Source organism: Anabas testudineus, chromosome 17 (assembly GCF_900324465.2).
Source record: "Anabas testudineus chromosome 17, fAnaTes1.2, whole genome shotgun sequence".
NCBI lineage: Eukaryota > Metazoa > Chordata > Actinopteri > Anabantiformes > Anabantidae > Anabas > Anabas testudineus.
In genome coordinates, this window is record NC_046626.1 from 23198290 (window position 1) to 23217292 (window position 19003).

General features: G+C 46.2%; 3 protein-coding genes across 5 annotated transcripts in view; 2 read left to right on the forward strand and 1 right to left on the reverse strand.

Moving 5' to 3' along the window:
- Positions 1–3007, forward strand: part of asap1a (ArfGAP with SH3 domain, ankyrin repeat and PH domain 1a) — a 26962-nt gene extending 23955 nt beyond the window's left edge. Inside the window, 1 exon segment of the mRNA XM_033326472.1 lies at positions 2546–3007. Coding sequence (XP_033182363.1) covers positions 2546–3007 — 462 coding nt within the window.
- On the forward strand, positions 2728–11978 carry ubtfl (upstream binding transcription factor, like). Of its 3 annotated transcripts, none has more exons than XM_026361840.1 (20): positions 2728–3371; positions 4694–4795; positions 5181–5356; positions 5786–5869; positions 6018–6173; positions 6823–6887; positions 7071–7191; positions 7470–7580; positions 8047–8174; positions 8260–8401; positions 8473–8514; positions 8601–8714; positions 8820–8978; positions 9130–9258; positions 9450–9535; positions 9887–10076; positions 10363–10410; positions 10573–10710; positions 11244–11339; positions 11512–11978. In XM_026361840.1, the coding sequence occupies exons 2-20, from the start codon at positions 4735–4737 to the stop codon at positions 11593–11595; spliced, it is 2130 nt and encodes a 709-aa protein (XP_026217625.1). In that variant the 5' UTR covers positions 2728–3371; positions 4694–4734; the 3' UTR covers positions 11596–11978. The 3 variants fall into 3 exon arrangements, with proteins under 3 accessions (XP_026217625.1, XP_026217624.1, XP_026217626.1); XM_026361839.1 differs by having other exon boundaries at positions 2734–3371; positions 11241–11339; XM_026361841.1 differs by having other exon boundaries at positions 2735–3371; positions 9130–9240; positions 11241–11339.
- A 66-nt stretch (positions 11979–12044) lies between these two features.
- fastk (Fas-activated serine/threonine kinase) lies at positions 12045–18212 on the reverse strand. The gene is made up of 11 exons (XM_026361838.1): positions 18060–18212; positions 16753–17533; positions 16181–16514; positions 15690–15877; positions 15111–15259; positions 14811–15027; positions 14566–14725; positions 14277–14368; positions 13490–14180; positions 13295–13409; positions 12045–13141 (listed from the first exon to the last, which is right to left on the reverse strand). The coding sequence occupies exons 2-11, from the start codon at positions 17489–17491 to the stop codon at positions 13055–13057; spliced, it is 2772 nt and encodes a 923-aa protein (XP_026217623.1). The 5' UTR covers positions 17492–17533; positions 18060–18212; the 3' UTR covers positions 12045–13054.
- Between the last annotated feature and the right edge of the window lie 791 nt (positions 18213–19003).

The following is a 19003-nucleotide window of genomic DNA, read 5'->3' on the forward strand; positions in this document are numbered from 1 at the left end:
ATATGCACAGCAAGGTTATGACAGTATCACTTCCCCCACACCTTACAGAGGGGGGAGGAATTGTACAGATTGATGGTCACAGGTAGAAAGGATCTCCTGTGGTTCTCTGTGGAGCATTTAATGTTAATAAATCTTTGGCTGAACGTGCTCCTATGTCCACACAACACACTGTGCAGTGGGTGGGAGGGATTGTCCAGGATTGAGAGTAGTTTGAACAGCATCCTCCTTTCAGCTACAACATGTAGAGGGTCCAGCTCCACCCCCAGAACAGAACCAGCCCTCCTAATCAGTTAAAGTTTAGTCTGTTAGTGTCTGACACCTTCATGTTGCTGCCCCAGCAGACCACAGCATAGAAGATGAAACAAATGAATTACCATTCGAATTATGACACTGAAAAAAATCCATATAACACTACTAATTATTTATTCAGTATCTTATGCCGTAAATAATCAGTAACATATCTTGAAGCAGCCTTACATTAAATGCAGTCAGGTGAAGTAGCATATTTTACTCCAGCTTATATTTTTCAGGTCACAGAGCTGCATGCTAGTGTTAGCCTGAAGCTGAAACGGCTAGGAGCTGACGTTGTGCTGCTTGTAAAGGAGAATAACTATGTAGCATAAGCTTTATGATAACAGGAGTCAGGAATTAAACTTAAATTACTTACCCACCTTACACTTATCTTTGCACATATAAAATTTATTTCAGGATGTTAAGGCCTTGGTACATGTCTTCGTAAAACAGCTGTTACTATTAGCCTGGTAACACGGTGATTATACGAGAGGCTAGTCTTGCTGGCCTCTAACGGCTAACATGCTAGGTTATGGTTAATGCAGCGATCATGAGGTTGTTTAAACCGTTCCTGTTACTTATTGTTTTATTTCCTGTTTGAGGTAGCTAAAGATGAGTAAATTCTAATAATAATGAACATACTTCAAACACAGTGTCTTTATATCACCTGGATGTATATAGCTAACACATTAGCCTAACTTAACTGTTAGCTGAGTTTGCTAAACTCGGTATCATGAGAACTATTCCAGTCTTCACCATCTGAGACTTGATCATCTTTTTCACACCAAACCTGTTCCAGATGACTAGTGTGTTTTATGACTACACACGCAAATTTTATTTAAAATGAGCTTATTATATCATTAACAGTTCATTTTATCTAGCTAAACATCCCGTTGGCAGAGCAGCCGCAGATGTTATCTTAAATGCAACCGACACTAATGGTTCTTTATTTACTGGAATGTTTAACCTTCAGTTTTAAAAACTGTAAAATGACCTCGCAACAAAAACTGTGAACTGGACAGTGTTAAGCTGATAAAATGTCTCAGAATCATGGGGTGAATTTGTATTGTCCAACATTTGGATACATCGGTTAGGTGTCATAAGTCCTGTACCCGTGGTTAGCCTAGCTTAGCACAAAGAGTGGAAACAAGGGGAAACTGCTAGCTTAGCTTATAACCCTACTAACACAATGACACAACAATAGGATTTGATTTGAAGTGTCTGACTGAAAGTCGACTTAAATTGTGAACTGGACGAACAAACAAACTCTTTTATATCTCAAAACACAAGATCTCTTCAAATCTGTCACCAGGATCTGAAAGTGAATCAATTTCCTAAACAATAATTAGCTGACATGCTAACCCATATTAGCATGTCCCCTGGCGACTGCAGCGTGTTTTAGTTGTGTTGTTCTGAACGTCTGGGTTCCGGGTTCTGGGTTTTGGTCTCATCAGGACTGATTCAGATAAAGGTGACATGTGCGATCTGACGTTTAATTTGGCTTTATTTCCACTTTCTGTTAAACTTATCTGGGGTTCTTTTGTTTTCTGCTGTTTTTATTGTGAAATGGGACCTGAAAGAAGAAACGTTTGTCCCTGAAGTCCGTTTGCACTCCGAACCGAACCGAACCGAGTCGAGCCGAACCGGACTAAAGAAGACTACTGTCAACAATAAACATGTGAAGAAAACTTCCAACTGTGTTTAGTGTCTTTCTTCAGCTCCATCATTACAGATCAGAATTTATTCAACAGCAGAACTAATATTTTCAAACCTTATATATAAATAAATAAATAAATAAATAAAAAATAAATAAATAAATACATAAATATATAAATATATAATATATATATATTTATATATATATATAAATATATATATATATAAATATATATATAATATATAATATATATATATATTAATATATATATATATAATATATATATATTTATATATATATATATAATATATATATATATATTATATTTATATATATATATATATATATATTATAAATATAAATATATATATATTATATATATTTATATATATATATATATAAATATATATATATATATATATATATATATATATATATTTATTTATTTATAATATATATCTTATCCTTAAAACAGCTTCATGTGGACGTTTAGAGACGGTCCTCTGTTCATGAGGAAGAAATAAATCAAAGCCACATTAAAAACAGTCCCGTTGAATTTATTATATATATTTATTATTTATTACACAATCCAAGCAGGGGGCGCTGCCCCCCCAGGCCCCCGGGCCCCCTCCGCCCAACACACCTGTGAACGTTCCCGGAGGACAGGTGTATCGATCATTTGGATTTATCGATCGATCAGTGATTGGTCCGGACTTCCCGGCTCTCAGTGGGAGGGGACCGGCGACTGGTGCAGCTCAGTCCCGGCAGACGGTGTGTTGTCAGCGGGCAGGGTGCCATGTGGATATGGGCAACCGTCCTGCAGGATGCTGGTTGCTGCGGCGTCTCGGAGCTGCGAAGGGCCGGGGACGCAGAGCCGAGCTGCCCCCGGACCTGACGACCTTCACACTTGCCTTGTTCCCGGAGCCCGGTGCAGCCCAGCAGCCGCTTTCCTCCTCGTCATCCCGGCGACATCTCTGTCGGCGGCTGGCCGTCCCCGGGCCCCAGTCTTCTGTTTCCCCGCCGGTTCAGCATCTGGACCCGGACCAGGTTGAAGTGTAGAGGACTGAGGCTGATGGACGTCGAGTCGGTTTTAGTTTGGTAAACGATGAATTAATCCTAATTTGAGACAAATCCAACACACTATTCCTACATGTGAAGTAGTTTTAAGCGGGTTTGGCTGCTGTTTTAGCCGCTGTCTCTGGTTTCATCCTCCGCCTTTGTCCTCATGTTTTCCCCCGGAGTTCCTCCCCCTGCGGCGCTGGGCGGAGTTTCATACCGGACTAGACGCTCCTTTTGTCGGATTCGTTTCGACCTGACTCCCCGGGGTTTACGGCTAAAAAAAACCCACTTTGAAAGTCCCGAAATAATCCGAAGGACCAGATTGTTGTGCAGTAACAACCCGGCTTTCAGTCCGAATCACAAGGTAAGCCGTAAATTGGGATTTTTAGCAGATTTCTGGGGGTTTTCTGGTCGTTTGTCCCCGAATCTCCAGAAAATTCATGGCGGCTTCGCAGTGAAGGCTTCTGGGGCAGCAGCGAGTCCTCAGCCCGCTCAGCACCGAAAACATCAGACATCGGAGTTCTGGCACTTTTATTAGCGGAACCAGAAGAATAATCCGACATTTTTACCAAATGAATTCACAACCAGACGCACAGATGTCGACGACTTGTATCATTTAAGTAGTTTTGCTAAATAATGCGATTATCAGGCTACACGTGTCGAACCGGGCCGTGGGTCGGTACCGTTCACACATTATACACACGTTTCATGTTCGGATTTTCAGGTTTTTTTCTCCACATTCTCCACATTTAACCAAAAAAGGTGAACGTTAGCTTGGGTCCAGTAGCTCTGTGCGTGCCAGCGGAAGCTACGTGCTGACTCCTGCCGGAGGACGGACGCCATTACCGGGGCAGCTGGAGCCTGACGGCCCGCTGCTTTCAGTGATCAGCGACCCGTCAACATCCCCGCTGAAAACACACGTTTAGAAACAGCCAGTTCAGAAAAATCCTCATATCTAAACGAAAAACGGATGTTTGAAGCCAAATCGGGACAGTCTGATGGTTTCTGGACGTAAACAGCGAAACTTGATTTGATGAAACTGGGAAACTGAACCGGTCCAGTCTGCTCTCTACCGCCCTCCGTGAGCTCCTCTGGAAACAGCCCGTTGTGTTCTTCACTCAGATATGATCCGAACCAGGTCTCGGATTAATGTCGAGACCAAGAGTTGCTCATAAATTATGCTGATAACTTCTGGTGTAAACCAGGTGATTTGTTTTTTTAAATGACGGGTTTTTCAATGGAGTTTGGTCCAGTCGGGGGCCAGTCTGTGACCCCTGACCCCTGTAAGGTTTCCAGTCCATATTCATGAAAATCAGGCATGAAACAGTTCGACCCATTCACGATAATGACATTTTAAACCTTCATCGTCATCTGACGCTTCATCACTAAAATACAGTTTAGTTTAGAAACCTCGGGCATCCAGGACCAGCAGAACCGTCTCTGTGATCCGGATTAAAAAACACCAGCAGTTCAGTTCAAGGTTCACTTACTGTCTTTGTTCTGAAAAGAGGGTTCTCCTCATTTGACCTCTGGACGTCAGGTGACCTCTGTTTCATAAATACACTCAAATGTGTGAAGGAGAATTAAGTGTAAGATCAGCTGAGATCATCGTGGCTCAGCAGACATGAAGCCAGACGTCTCACCTGTCCCACCTGTCTGTCTGCTGTGTTATTACTGTGTATTTAGGTGTGGGAGGGGGCGGATCATTCTCCGTCAGGTGCCACACGATGAACGGCGGCAGCAGCAGCGTCTCCGCGGCTCAGAGCGCCAGGATCAAGAGTGAACCAGGTAATGGACCGCCTAGCTGTGACCTCATCAGCATGTGACACACTCACCTGTCACAGGTGGAGGGGTTTCCGTCACCAACAGGGTGCACTGAATAGTACTAATATTTACTGGACTGGTAACAGATAGGTGCTCCTGCTCACCTGGTTACACCTGGTCTCTTTATACACGTGCAGTAACTGTGGGACCAGTAGAACGGTTCTGACACACAAACCACAGATACTGTCTGTGTCCAGAATCCTCCTCTGTCCTGACAGAGGAGGATTCTGGACACATCTTCACAAACTGGTTTCACACAGACCAGGACTATTTCAGACCGCCTCGCACAGCGGGCTGCGGTCGCTGTTCCTTTAAATGGTACCTGATAGGTGTGTTTGTGTGTGTGCAGATGAGTGGAGTAAGGAGGACTGTCTGACTCTGCTGGAGAGGATTCGCAGTCTGCTGCCGGACGGAGACGCCATGAAGTACAAAACCACCGAGTCGCACTTCGACTGGGAGAAAGTTTGTTTCGGCAGCTTCACCGGAGAAATGTGTCGCCAGAAGTGGCAGAAAGTGTCGTCTGAGGTACCGGAGTCATGACACGTCGATCACTGAGGAGCCTCCACCAAGATGGAGGTTCAGCCCTGAAGGTGGAGGTTTAGCCCTGAAGGTGGAGGTTCAGCCCTGACCTCCACCTTCAGGGCTGAACTCGGGGTTTATAGAAGCTGGTTCAGGTCAAACTTAATATAGTGCCGCTTCTAAGTGGAGACATCCCATAATTAGTACGTTTCCAGGACTTGGGTTCAGTCTCTGCAGGGTTTTTCAGAACCTGGTACCAGATTTGAAGGGATTTAATACAGACCAGAATCCTAAGTGCTAATGAGAATTATTAGGAACCAAGAACAGATCCTGAGGTACCTGGTGCAGAACCTTGAAGAACCAGCTGAGAACATTATTTACTGATGGTGTCACACAGTCCGACCCGTTACAGCTCGGCATGTTTCTGTCTTTCAGGTCCGTAAGTACAGAACCATGACGGAACTCATTGTTGACGCCATTGAGTTCGTAAAGAACCCGTACAAAGGAAAGAAACTGAAGGTGAGATTATTCAAGATTAACTGAACCGGATTCTGCTCAGGTGTGTGTCTGTGTGTGTGTGTGTGTGGTAATATTGATTAAACTGTAACAGTAAACACATCTGAATCAGTACCACATGGCTCCTCTGACCTCTGACCTTTTCCCCCAGACTCACCCAGATTTCCCTAAGAAACCTCTGACTCCGTACTTTCGCTTCTTCATGGAGAAACGAGCCAAATATGCCAAAATCCACCCAGAAATGAGCAACCTGGACCTGACTAAGATCCTGTCCAAGAAATACAAGGAGCTGCCCGACAAGAAGAAGGTGACAGGCCAAGTCCGAGAACTGATGATTAATCCTAATCTGCACCTCCAGAAAAAGAACGACGGCCTGGTTCAGACACTGATGTGATTTCACGTTTTCGTTGACACTTAGATTCATGTTTTTATGGATTAAAACAGGTTTAGAAACTGTTTTTATAGTAAAGCAAACCTCCTGGTTTATTATCATAAATCATATTATATTATATAAACTAACCATATACGTGTGTGTGTGTGTATATATATATATGTATATATGTATATGTGTGTGTGTGTGTATATATATATATATGTATGTATGTATATATGTATGTATGTATATATATATATATATATATGTATGTATATATATATGTGTATGTATATATGTATGTATATATGTATGTATATATATGTGTGTATATATATGTATGTATATATATGTATGTATATATATGTATGTATATATGTATGTATATATATGTATGTATATATATATGTATGTATATATATATGTATATGTGTATATATATGTATGTATATATATATATGTGTATATATATATATATATGTATATATATGTGTATATGTATATATATGTGTGTGTATATGTGTGTATATATGATCAAATCCATAATATATTAAATTTATCAGCTGTTTCTTATTTTCTGTAGCAAAAATACATCACAGAGTTTCAACGAGAGAAAGAAGAATTTGAGAAGAACATGGCTCGATTCAAGTGAGTTCAACTGCAGATGGAAAACTAGCTGGTTAACCAGCTAGTTGTTAGCCCGCTAGTTGTTAACCAGCTAGCTTCTGGTGTATAACCAGTGGAGTTATTTGTTAACTAACTGATTCACTGTGAACTTGTTAGCGGCGTTAGCATTTAGCCTCAGTGTGACTGACGACATGTGATCTGCAGGGAGGAACATCCAGAGCTGATGGAGGAGAGGAAGAAGTCCGAACTGCCAGAGAAACCAAAAACTCCTCAGCAGCTGTGGTACAACCACGAGAAGAAGACGTACATGAAGCTGCACCCAGAGGTACACACTAATACACAAATATGCATGTACAAGTACTCACATGTACTTGTGCGTATATATGAATGAACATGTACGTAATATATGAATGCTCTTCTACCAACTGGTTCTCAAAGCGTTTTCATGCTGCGTCTCATTCACACACTCACACACCGATGGCAGAGCTCACCGGGGGCTGAACCAGCAATAAGAACGTATACCTGTGGATCACTTCTGGTGGTGTGGTCGAAAGAAACCGAGCCACCTGAAAAGACTCTCATCAACCTGTCTGTCTGTTTCAGGTGAGTCAGAAGGAGCTGAAGGAGGCTCTGAGGAGACAGTGGTCCCAGCTGTCCGACAAGAGGAGACTCAAGTGGATCAGCAAGGCCCTGGAGCTCCAGAAGGACTATGAGGTACCAGACAAGGCAACACTGAACCTGAATTGGCGTGAAATAAGCGAGACTTAAAACCAGACAGAACTAGGTTCATCTGAGTCAGACTGAAACTAACTAAACTCAACCCAATGAACTGGCCAGAACCCACTAAACCAGACAGAACCTCAGTGACCCAGACTGAACCAAACCAGACCAAACTGGACTAGACTAAACCTTGGCTTTGCTGATGTCTGGACAAATGATCCTGTAGACTGTGTTTACTTGGCTCATAACAGCAGGACTGAGAAACCAGATCAGTCCAAACTGGAGCCAGAACCTGGAAAGGTCAAATTCAAGACCAGTACATATGCCCCGAACAGCTTAGACTGCGAACTGGTTTCTGGGCCATGATTCACTACTGAGGGTTTTGGAAACCAGGACCAGCAGGAACTGTGTCTGCCGTTCCAGGTTTTGACAGGTGGACTCTGTGTGTTTCTGTGTGTAGGACTGTATGCGAGCGTATCACGAAGCTCATCCAGACGTGAACTCGGACGATCACGTCCGGTCCGTCCTCACCAAAGCAGAGCGACAGCTGAAGGACAAGTTTGATGGACGGCCGACAAAACCACCACCGTGAGTCCAGATTACCGGTCCGGTCAAGAGCAGCCGAGGCAGCGGCGGCATCAGCAACGTGTAACGTGTGTGTGTTCTGTGGTAGGAACGGGTACTCGCTGTACTGCGCCGAGCTGATGGTGAACATGAAGGACGTCCCCAGCACGGAGAGGATGGTGCTCTGCAGCAAACAGTGGAAAATGATGACGCAGAAAGAGAAGGACATGTTCCAGAAACGCTGCGAGCAGGTTGGTATCAGCAGGTCCGCATCAGACCGGCAGCTGTAAAAACCTGCTTCACCTGATGTTTGTGTTTTCAGAAAAAGAAGCAGTACGACGTAGACCTGCAGCGATTCCTGGAGGTACGGCTCCGTCCCACACGGTGTGAACACAGTAACACATGGTACCGTATTAGCCTGTTTAATTCAGTGGACCTGTGCTTGTCCAGAGTCTCCCAGAAGAGGAACGAGACCGGGTCCTGACAGAGGAGAAACTGGGAGGGGGCAAAATGGGAGTGAGCGTGGCCTCCAGTCCACACAGAGCCAAGTCTCCTTCTGTCAAGGTCTGAGAATCTTCTGTTTTTCTGCTTTGGTCTGAACTGTGACTGTAACTGTGAATTTAGGCTTCCTGAGTCTAAGAGTCCACATGAGACCTGTTTTGATCCCAGGACCGGAGTCGGGAGACCGAGACAGAGCCGTGGGTACCTGCCGGACCTCCCAAAGAAAGACGGGACGCCAAGAAGACGGCGAAGCTTCCAGAGACGCCAAAAACCGCAGAGGAGATGTGGCAGCACAGTGTAATCGGAGACTATCTGGCCAAATACAGAGTGAGTAACGGTTCTGATCCACTTCTGAATGTTTCATTCACCTACAGGCAGATTTTCCTTTTCTGGCTTTTGACAAGGAGCACCGAGGTCAAACCTTCACAGTAAAACCCACTTTCACCTTTTCCTGTCTCTTGTCCTGTGTCTTCCACAGAGCGACCGCAGGAAGGCCCAGGCGGCGATGGAGGCGGCCTGGAAGTCGATGGAGAAGAAGGAGAAGATTCCGTGGATCAAGAAGGCAGCAGAGGACCAGAAGCGTTACGAGGTTCAGTACCAACCTGTGGTCAGTGAGCCACTCCCCCCTCCACCTGCTGAGGCCACAGTGACTCAGTTTAACAGTTTTTACACACTGAGTTGTCCGTTTATTAGGAACACCTGTGTCATCCAGCAGTCCGATCGCTTCACAGGCCGATCAGCTGTACTGACCTCTGTCCTGTTGTGTTTTGTGTTGCATTGGCTGCTGGCGTCCTGCAGAGGGAGCTGTCGGACATGAGGGCTCCATCGGCGGCTCAGGGTCAGAGGAAACCCAAGTTTGACGGGGAACCGAAGAAACCTCCAGTGTAAGTGTGACCGTCGTCACTGACTGACGATTTCTTACTAACGTTCCAGGTACCGGGTGGTGACCTGAAGTAGATCTGTAGAAACTGCGGCTGCTGATTCATCAGTGAATGTTTGGGGGAGTTTAACACAGAAGATGACGGTTACTTAAAAGAAACAGCTCAGTTAACGTGAAGGTTTGAAGGTTTAGAGTCACCTGCTGACCAGAAAACGGGGACGATGGAAACAAGATCTGTTACAGTAGGAGTTTGATGTTTCAGTTTAATATATTATCGTGGTCAGAGGGGAGAAGAGCGATGCATCAGTTCTGTTCATGTGCACTAAGATCCTCCCCCTGATGTTTCGTCTAATAGGAGCGGGTATCAGATGTTCTCCCAAGAGCTGCTGACTAACGGTGAGCTGAACCACTTCAGCCTGAAGGAGCGAATGGTGGAGATCGGGAAGAGGTGGCACAAACTGAGCCAGAGTCAGAAAGACAAGTACAAGAAGCTGGTGGAGGAGCAGCAGGTGGAGTACAAGGCCGAGCTGGAGACCTGGGTCAAGGTGAGGTGACCAGGAACCGGTTTTCCAGCTCAGTCGGTGTTAGCAATGAAGTCGAACGTACGGCACGAACAGCACGACAACACACACGTTTCACAGAGTAACATACGACAGGCGGAGTCCTGTCCATACACACCTGAACGCAGCGTCATGTTTGTGTCACATCAAGTCTGGGTCCGAGTCCAGACACACGAGGCCTCGTCTTAACATGTCAAACTAAATAATTCACAACAAAAACACTAGTCGGTGAGTTTCCTTCGTCCTGACTTTTTCTGCTTCGTGTTTTCAGTCTCTGTCTCCTCAGGATCGAGCCGTCTACAAAGAGTTTTCTTCCTCAGTGAGTTTTTGTTTCTGGTCATTTCTCTCTGTTGAAATGTTCTGTTATCAGGGACGTGTCCAGACTGGGTGGGGGGGCGGTTCTTTCACTTGATTTCTGATTTTGTCTTTGAATGACAATTTTTAAAACGTGTTCATCAAAGTGTCTGTTTGTCCTCGTCAGAAACGTCGCAGCACCGCTAAAGTTCGCAGCAGCCCTGCAGCTAAAGTCCGCGTGACGGCCAAGGGGAAGGCGGTCACTTCACGAGCCACGACGCCAGGGGTCACTGTGGGCAAGAGGGCGATGGCGTACCGAGCCAAGGTAACTCATACTAGTAAAAGTACCACTTCAACTTCTGTTTGCAAGCTAAAGTACTACATACCTGCTCTAATGTGACTGTAATTATCAGTACTGCTGTACCACAGTGTCTGAATCGAGTCCAGATTTTTTCTGGTTTCTGCAGAAATCTGATGCATTCGCATCAGGTGATTGATTAAATGTGATTGTTATTGAGTAAATGTATTTAGTCAGTGTCAAGCTTCAGAATCCAATGAATTAATAAACTGATTTCATTTTTTCTTTTATTCTGGACGACGCAGCTCAAAACATTAGGGGTAAAAATAAGTAATACTTCCGCAATACCACATAGTGAGTACTTTAACTGGGAGTGTCCAAGTACATTGTGATGATGTACTGTGCTTTTTGATACAGGACTTTGAGTATTTCTACACACTAATAATACTGCAGTACCTGAGTACTGCGTTCTTCTTGGAGCGTGTATGCACAGTTTAAACCCTCATTGCTGCCTGCCAGGCTGCGCTGTAACATCACGTCCTGTCTCTGTCCTCCAGCAGGATATGTCTGACTCGGATGAGGAGAAGAGCGAGTCGACCGACTCTGACGAAGATGACGAGACGTCAGGAAGCACAGACAGTGACGACGACGACGAGGTGAAAACTCACTTTTCTCGTTTGTTGGATTAATGAAGACGTGTTCAAAAGTCCACTTATGACTAAAAACCAGAGCCAGTTGACGAGAAGCTCCACCCCGTCCGTTGTAGGAGGAGTCAGAACAGTCTCTCATTGTCCCGATGTTATGGTCTTGATGTTTTTGTTTCCTCAGAACGACGATGACGAGGACGAGGACGACGAGGACGACGAAGATCAAACCTCCTCAGAGGAATCCAGTGACTCGGACTCGGACTAGCTCTGCCCCCTCCCTCTCATTGGAGGACAGGCTGTGCAGGCCACGCCTCCTCATCTGCTAGTTTTATCCCGGCAGACCAATGAGAAGCAGTGATGTCACACAGCAGCCCCACCTCCCACCTGAGGGGCGGAGCCTAACGGAGCGTTTGTTACTCGTATGTTTCAGTTTTTAATTGCGTGTTGGTTTTATCAGATGGACGTTTCGGACGGGTGGAGACAGCGTGGGTGTGTACGTTTTGTTCTTTTTTTTTTCCCTTCCTTTTTTGGAGTGATGGAAGGGGCGGGGCTTACTGGTTATTACTATCGCTGAGGGAGGAGTGAGTTCAGCCTCCAATCAGCTGTCTGCCTGAGAAAATTATTAACAAATAAATGCACTTTTTCTCATTTCTGTTGCTTGATTTCATTGTGACATCATCACTATTGACAGAAACTAAACAAAGTCCGGTTCGGTCCAGTTTCAGGTTTCATAGCCTTTTGATTTAATAGATTTATGGAATATAAACAAACTTCAGTCCGTCCATCACCTGATACACAAATAAATAATCTGACCTTTGACCCACTCACTAACTGATGCTCCAGGCCTTTGGCACACGCGCACACACACACACACACACACACACCCTTCCCTCCTCTGCCGTGTGCACACAGAAGTACAGTACCTATCAGCCCCTGCTCTGTCTACAGCTCCACTGTCTTATTTTTAAAAAGACGCACGAAACACATGCATCATTACCACGGTTACGCATTATAAAAAGAGATTCGACCCCACCCCCCACCCCAAATATCAGGAAATAACATTTGTTCATTTACGAAGCAACCAATCAGGTCACAGCATCAGCAAACGTTAAAGGACCAGTCCGCTGTTCGTTGAGAGTATCAGCTGCCGCGTTCAAGGACACGGGAATATTTTAACGTGAGAAGCGTAAATTTAAATCTTCAAAGCTCTAATTGATTAACTCAGAATGTCCTTAAACACACCACAGTTCGTTTGTTTTTTTGGTCTGTTTCGACTGGAGAGAAATTAATGTTAACAAACGATAGACCCGGAAAGTTCTCAGGGAGCAGCAGGATGGTCCTTTAACTGGTGGAGTCTGTGAGCAAGCGCACATTAATGATCTGAACAGGAGCTCAGCCAACGGCTGCAACTGTCATTTAATCCCGTTTTTTGTTAATAACCAAATCCTGCTCAGACTGACGTCTTCAAGCTGAACCATCAAAGATTCAAAGCGATTAATCTATGAAAGCGGTGCTAACATAGGTTAAATTATTAATAAAGCATTGGTTGATAATAGAAATGGTCTCAGCTGCAGCTGAAATCCGAGTAAACATGACATTAATGTGCAGGTGAATCCTCACAGACAACACATCACTGTTCAGAGCTAATAAACCCCGACCAAGATTCAAACCTCAAAACACACAGACACACACACACACACACACACACACACACACACAGAGCGTCATAGAGGGATGTCCAGCAGCTTCTTGTGTAGGTACTGCTTCACCTCATCGATGCCGTTCAGCTTCTCCAGCTCATGGTACGGCAGCTGAGAGGGGACAAGAGAGACAACCAGTCACCTGACAAAGGCTAAAAGGAGACTGTACATGTTGTGATTGGCTTAGCTCAGCACAAAGACTGGACACCCTGTAAGAGGCTGTTAGAGCAAATATGTTTTTGAAGTTGTTGGACAGCAACTGACCTGAATGATGATGTATCCCAGGAGCCTCAGGTGTCGGTCTCTCATGGCCCGGGACCCGACCAAAACTTCAGAGTTGTGGCAGTAATGCCACTTGTCATTGACGGACATGATGATCCTGCAGAGACCAGACACAGATTTACATAACGTGAAATGTGTTGCCTCATCAGGTTAAGTCACTCTCTGAGGTGGACTGACCTCCTGATCTGTCTCTGGTCTGTTGTGGGGTTGTCGGGGTCCTGTCGATCAGGGGGGAGCAGCTGCGGGGGTGATGGGGGCCCTCTCTCGGCCCCAGACTCCTCAGAGTACGTCACTCCCTCATAGAAACGTGGTAGCTCACAGTCTGTCCCCTGGCCCAATGAGGAACCCGTTCCTGCCTCGTCCTCAAGGATTTTTCCAATGGAAAACTGGAACAGTGAGTCCGACGCAGTGGCCCCTGGAGGTCCCTGAGCCCCTGGTGGAGCTAGGGCATCAGAGGGGGGACTGCTGAGTGTGGAGCTGTCTTGGCTCTCCAGAGAGTGCTCCTTTGCCAGAGTAGAGTAGTACTCTGCTGCAGGGACATAGTACGGGCCATAGTCCAAAGGGCCACCATTAGACCCAGGCCGAGGGGGCCCTGAGGGCACCGTGGCCCCTGTTGTGGTCCGGATATGGTGAGGCAAGAAGGACCGGGGCTCTATCGCCTCTCCCACATGACAGGCCTGCTCTGTGCCCTCCTCCTTCTCCAGGGCAGCAAACGGAGAGAACTTCTGAAACTCTGCAGTCACCGTGGCAACCACACTGTCGGCTGCCTTGGACGCCACGGAAACGCAGGACATCGGGATGATGCTCATACCAGCACCAGTTCTGATGGGCAGAACCCGACCAGAACTATCCATCCACAACACAAAATCTAGAAATGGCAGATTACACATTTAGGTCAAAAGAAACTACAGTACTATGCATAGTACTTAGTGCAGTACTGTATATACAGAAGTGTATGTAGTACCTGTGTAGTATCCTGGAGCAAGAACTTCATCCTGCTTGTAGTTTTGCTCTCCAACCAGCTGACGTAAGGCCTCGGCCACCAAACCTTTATAACTGACAGAGGACAAACTGATCAGAACCAGCAGCTGGTCTAAAACCAGTCAGAGCCTGCCAGCAGTATTTGGTTATATATAACCAGGATAAGAACTGTCAGAACCAAACACAGTACTGGTTGTGATGAAAGTGAGAAGGCTGAAGCAGATCTTCAGAACATTAAACAGATCAGACATGCCAACATTAGTGTGTGTTACCTGTACTTGCGGTTGACCTCGTCAGCTGTCAGGGCATGGTCAAACATCAGGACCTTGTGCGCATCCTGCAGTCGTGGTCCGCTGTACTCGCGGTACTCCAGCTCTACAGCAGCGTCCAGCAGAGAGAGGTACCTTCGGACGATCAGGGCGTACGGACTGTCTGTGGAGCGGACACAGAGTCATTGACCGAAAAACGTTTCGCTGGTTGTAGGGAGGTTTGCTGCGGTGGGGAGTTTAGTACTGACTTGTGACGTTGCTGATAAAGGCAGAGGAGAAGACGCGGTGCAGCACCAGGCCGGGGAAGTGACCCAGCTGGAACAGAGACATGAGAATGTTGACGGTGGCGAGTGGTGAGCTGAGCGCCTTCAGCTCCACCACCTCCTCCAGCCGAGAGAAGAACTGCTGCTCGTTGGATGGACGGTAGCTCATCCTGCTGAACGGGAACACCAGTTTCTGGATCACCTAAGGATAGAGACAAACACACCTGCACAGTCCTGTCCACGACTACATATTCAAGACCACTTGAGCGCCTGTACTATCCTTACCTTGCTGTCCAGGTACTCCGCTTTCTTCACCAGGAAGTCTGCGATGGTGTCGAGTAGGCGGGTCTCTCTCAGCCGATGACGAGCGATGTATTTGGCGATCAGGGCCATCGTGTACGGAGTGATGCTGTCCACCTTCTTCGGTAGCTCCTCTGACAGAGAGCAACACACAAAAGGTCACAAGCTAGATTTACCCCCCAGATAAGACATCAAATTCAATACAGCTGCATTTTTAAGTTTGTGAACCTTCAGAAGTTTGTCTCTCTTCATAAATATGCTGATATGCTAATCCAGATCCAGTCTTAACTAGTTCTAGGTAAAGGGGCAGCAATAACCAAATAGGACAAATAATGACACTGTTTGGACAATGACAACTGTCCAAACCCAACAGGTAAAACCATCTCCTCCTCTGTTACTCCCTTCGTGACTACTGAATTTACTTTCAGGGATCAAGCTTGTAATAGAATACTTTTGCCTAGTAACTACATGTCTGACGTGTCCAACCTGTAGTCCTGACCCTGTTCTGCAAAAAACTGCAGCTGTGTGTCAGTCCTTCAATAATCCAGTTGGACCTGGATGTACCTGCCAGGCTGCTGATGAACCTCTCCTGTCGGTTCTGGTAGAACAGGTGGGAGCTGAAGATCAGCTCCAGACTCTTGTTGCTCGCCTCTCGAGCACACGCCGCCAACATCTCATCCAGCAGCGCCATCTCCTGGTCTCGGACCCCGCTGACGCTCGCCAGAGTGTGTTTGACGAGACGCAGGATTTTCCTGAAGAAGGACCCTTATTACCAACACTGCAAGTATGACAAGTAAAAGTACTGCAGAAATCAATAGCCTGATGTATCAGTAAACATGACATCTTACTTCATATACAGTATAAGTACTACATGTAGTGTGTGTGAGCTTCACACTGGTTTAAATTAATAAAACTAAGGTTAGGAACACGTTGTACTACAGTGAAAATCTAAAGTAGCACAAAATGGAAATACTTTAAGTACAAGTACTTTAGCTAATTTGTGGGTCTCACACATTGACCCTGTGACCCCCCCACGGTGAGCATTTGGTTCCCACCTATTGGTGAGCAGTTGTTCTGGGTTGGGGGGAGTGTTGTTATTGCCGTTAGTGGAGGTTGCGCCCCCGCCCACAGCAGCGTCCAGCGGCTGCAGCGAGCGCCACTTCAACCGGTAGTACGACAGCAGCAGGAATAGCGTCTGCGGGTGGCGCTCTCTCTCCAGGTTCTTCTCCAGCCCGGCCAGGCAGGCCTCGGTCAGGGGGTGCTGGCTGCCCGGGTGGAGCTTCATGCTGGAGCTGAACACCATGGACACATCCTTCTGGTTAAACTGGTTCAATCTGGACTGGGATTCTGCCTCCAACACTTGGACCACCTGAGAGTCGCTGGGAAGACCTAAATGCACCGAGGCGACAACAAGAGGCAAACTCCGTTCATATGACAGGAAGTGATTGGTAAAAAGCAAATAATGATAAATGCAATTATTGATTATCTGGATCCAGGTTTGTGTATTTAGTACTTCAGTGAGTCAATACTACACTCACTCAGTACTTTGCTCATCATTTCACTCTTTTCACACTTCACACTTTGTCGGTCCGCTAACCGGTCCGTTAATTGGTCGGTGTGGACTCACCAAGTGCAGCCACGGCGTACAGACAGTTGACGATGCTGAAGTTGTCGAACTTAGCGCAGTCATTGATGATGGCACTGCAGAGCGTCTGGAAGTCCTGATGCTCCAGGATCTGACGTCCCTCACCCTCCGGCACACCTACTGCTGTAGGCTCGGGGTCACCACCTTGGGACCGAAGGGGAGGCGTGGCCTGCAGTAGCTGGCCGATCTTCTGCAGGGCGACGGGGTAGTGGTTGTGGGAGATCTTGGCAGGGTTCTGAGTGACCCAGCGCAGCACCTCGTCAGGCCGCCGCGAGCGCTCGATCAGGCGCTTCATGGTGAAGAACGTGTCGTAGCTCATCTTCTCATGGATGAAGTTCCATGTTTTCTTCCTGCTGCCAGCCCCCCCGGCCACAGCCCCCGCTGTGTAAGTGTGAAAGTGTTGCTGGTACTGGGGGGGCAGCGGGGGTGGGGCCAGGTGGGTGGGTTGTGGGTGGGGATGGGGGTAGTGGTGTTGGAAGTGAGCTCCCCGGGGGACGTCGGGGCGGCCCTGGTATAGGGGGTAGGTGGGAGGAGGTGGGTGAGGGAGGTTGGGGTGGGGCCCCTCAAGCATGGCTAGCCCCGCCCTTCTCCCATGTTTAATCCCTCCTCCCCCACCTGCTCCCCCTCCCCCCGCGGTGCTGTAGAGGCGGGTCGCGTACATGGAGATGGATGGGTGCGGGGCTCGGCTCACGAGGCGCCACCCAGTGGAAAAACACAGCATAGTCCAACAGCCGGGATGTCGGGGGGCAACAGCACACCACTCCTGCAAGGGGTTGGGGAGTAAAAGGTAGAGCTTATTAAGCTTATTATCGGACCCCTCCCACTCACCTGTCACCTGGTCTCCCCAGGCCAGAGCTTGACGTTAGCATGCAGTCAAACACGCTCCAACCCCGTGTAAAACTCCTGTCATTACGTCACTGCTTATGTCATATAACTACGATGACGTCGCTTTTTCATTGACGTTAGCACTTAACGACATGCTAATGCTAGCCGGCAGCTGTCAGTTAGCAGCCCGGCTAACAAGGCTAACAGTAGCGTGTGAGCAAATTCACTACAACAGTCACATGACAGGAACAGTGAAGCTAAGTGTTGCTACATGTTAAACTATGTTTACATAGATTCGTGGGTTGGAACAGACGAGCTCTGTGCCGAATGAGTTATCGGATATGTTAGCCTTTTAGCACTTATCTGTCCTTCTCCCGGCAGCGCTGCTAGACAACTTGGTGCTTAACCCGGTTAAAACCCGGCTTAAAGGGGTTTTCTGTGCGTAACAGAGGCGGAGTGTTTACCTCATAGCACACTAAGACCGGCTGCTCCGCTCTGCTGAAACACCTGAAGCCGCGGAGAGTGCGGGTTCACCGGGGAAACAGTCAGCGGTCAGCCGCTTCATTCCTCCACACAGCCCACAGACGCCATCATGGATTACCCGGCATGCACCTGGAGGAGAGGAGCCGCGTCACAGCGACACCTGGCGGCTCCGGCGAGGAACTCCCCATACTTAATTTACTTTTAATGTAATTTAATATTGCAAATAATTGATTGATTGTTAACTTCATCTCAGGTATAATAAATACTTAAAATGAACTGACTTATTCGTGTATAAAAAATCTTTATCACGTTTTACAGTTTCAACCCATTAACATCCTTTATCTTTTTTTCTACTCAGATCCTTTGATCTGCTGCAGAATGACAACAGGAAACTTTTGTGTCAGAGAAGTTATTATAACTTATGAAACGTAAATGATAACTGTGTGTATTATTAGTGTAATATGCCAAAGCTAAGTATATGTATAAAGGAGGTTGTGGTGAAGAAAGTTTCTTTTATATAAGTAAAAGTAAAGTAAAGTTGGGAATAAATACTCTGTTAGAAATGAAAGTTATTCTATTATTAGATTCTAATTACTGATACTGATTCATGTGTTCAGTGTTTTTATCTTGCAGCCAGCAAGGGTGGAGATCATTTTAGTCACTTTATAAACTGCTGTAAGATAAAAATAAAGAATTAAACATAAAAAAAGAATTCAAATCAAATATGGACACTGATCACTACTACAAACTATTTACATTTACTGAAACAAATGTGATACAAACATAAAGTTTACATGTCACATTAGCACCTGTTAATTGTGTTGTATTAATTATTTTAATGGAAACATGTCAAAGTTAGGGTTAGATAAACAGATAGAAACAGTGTATTATGTATGATTAATGATGACTCTGCGTTCAAACAGTA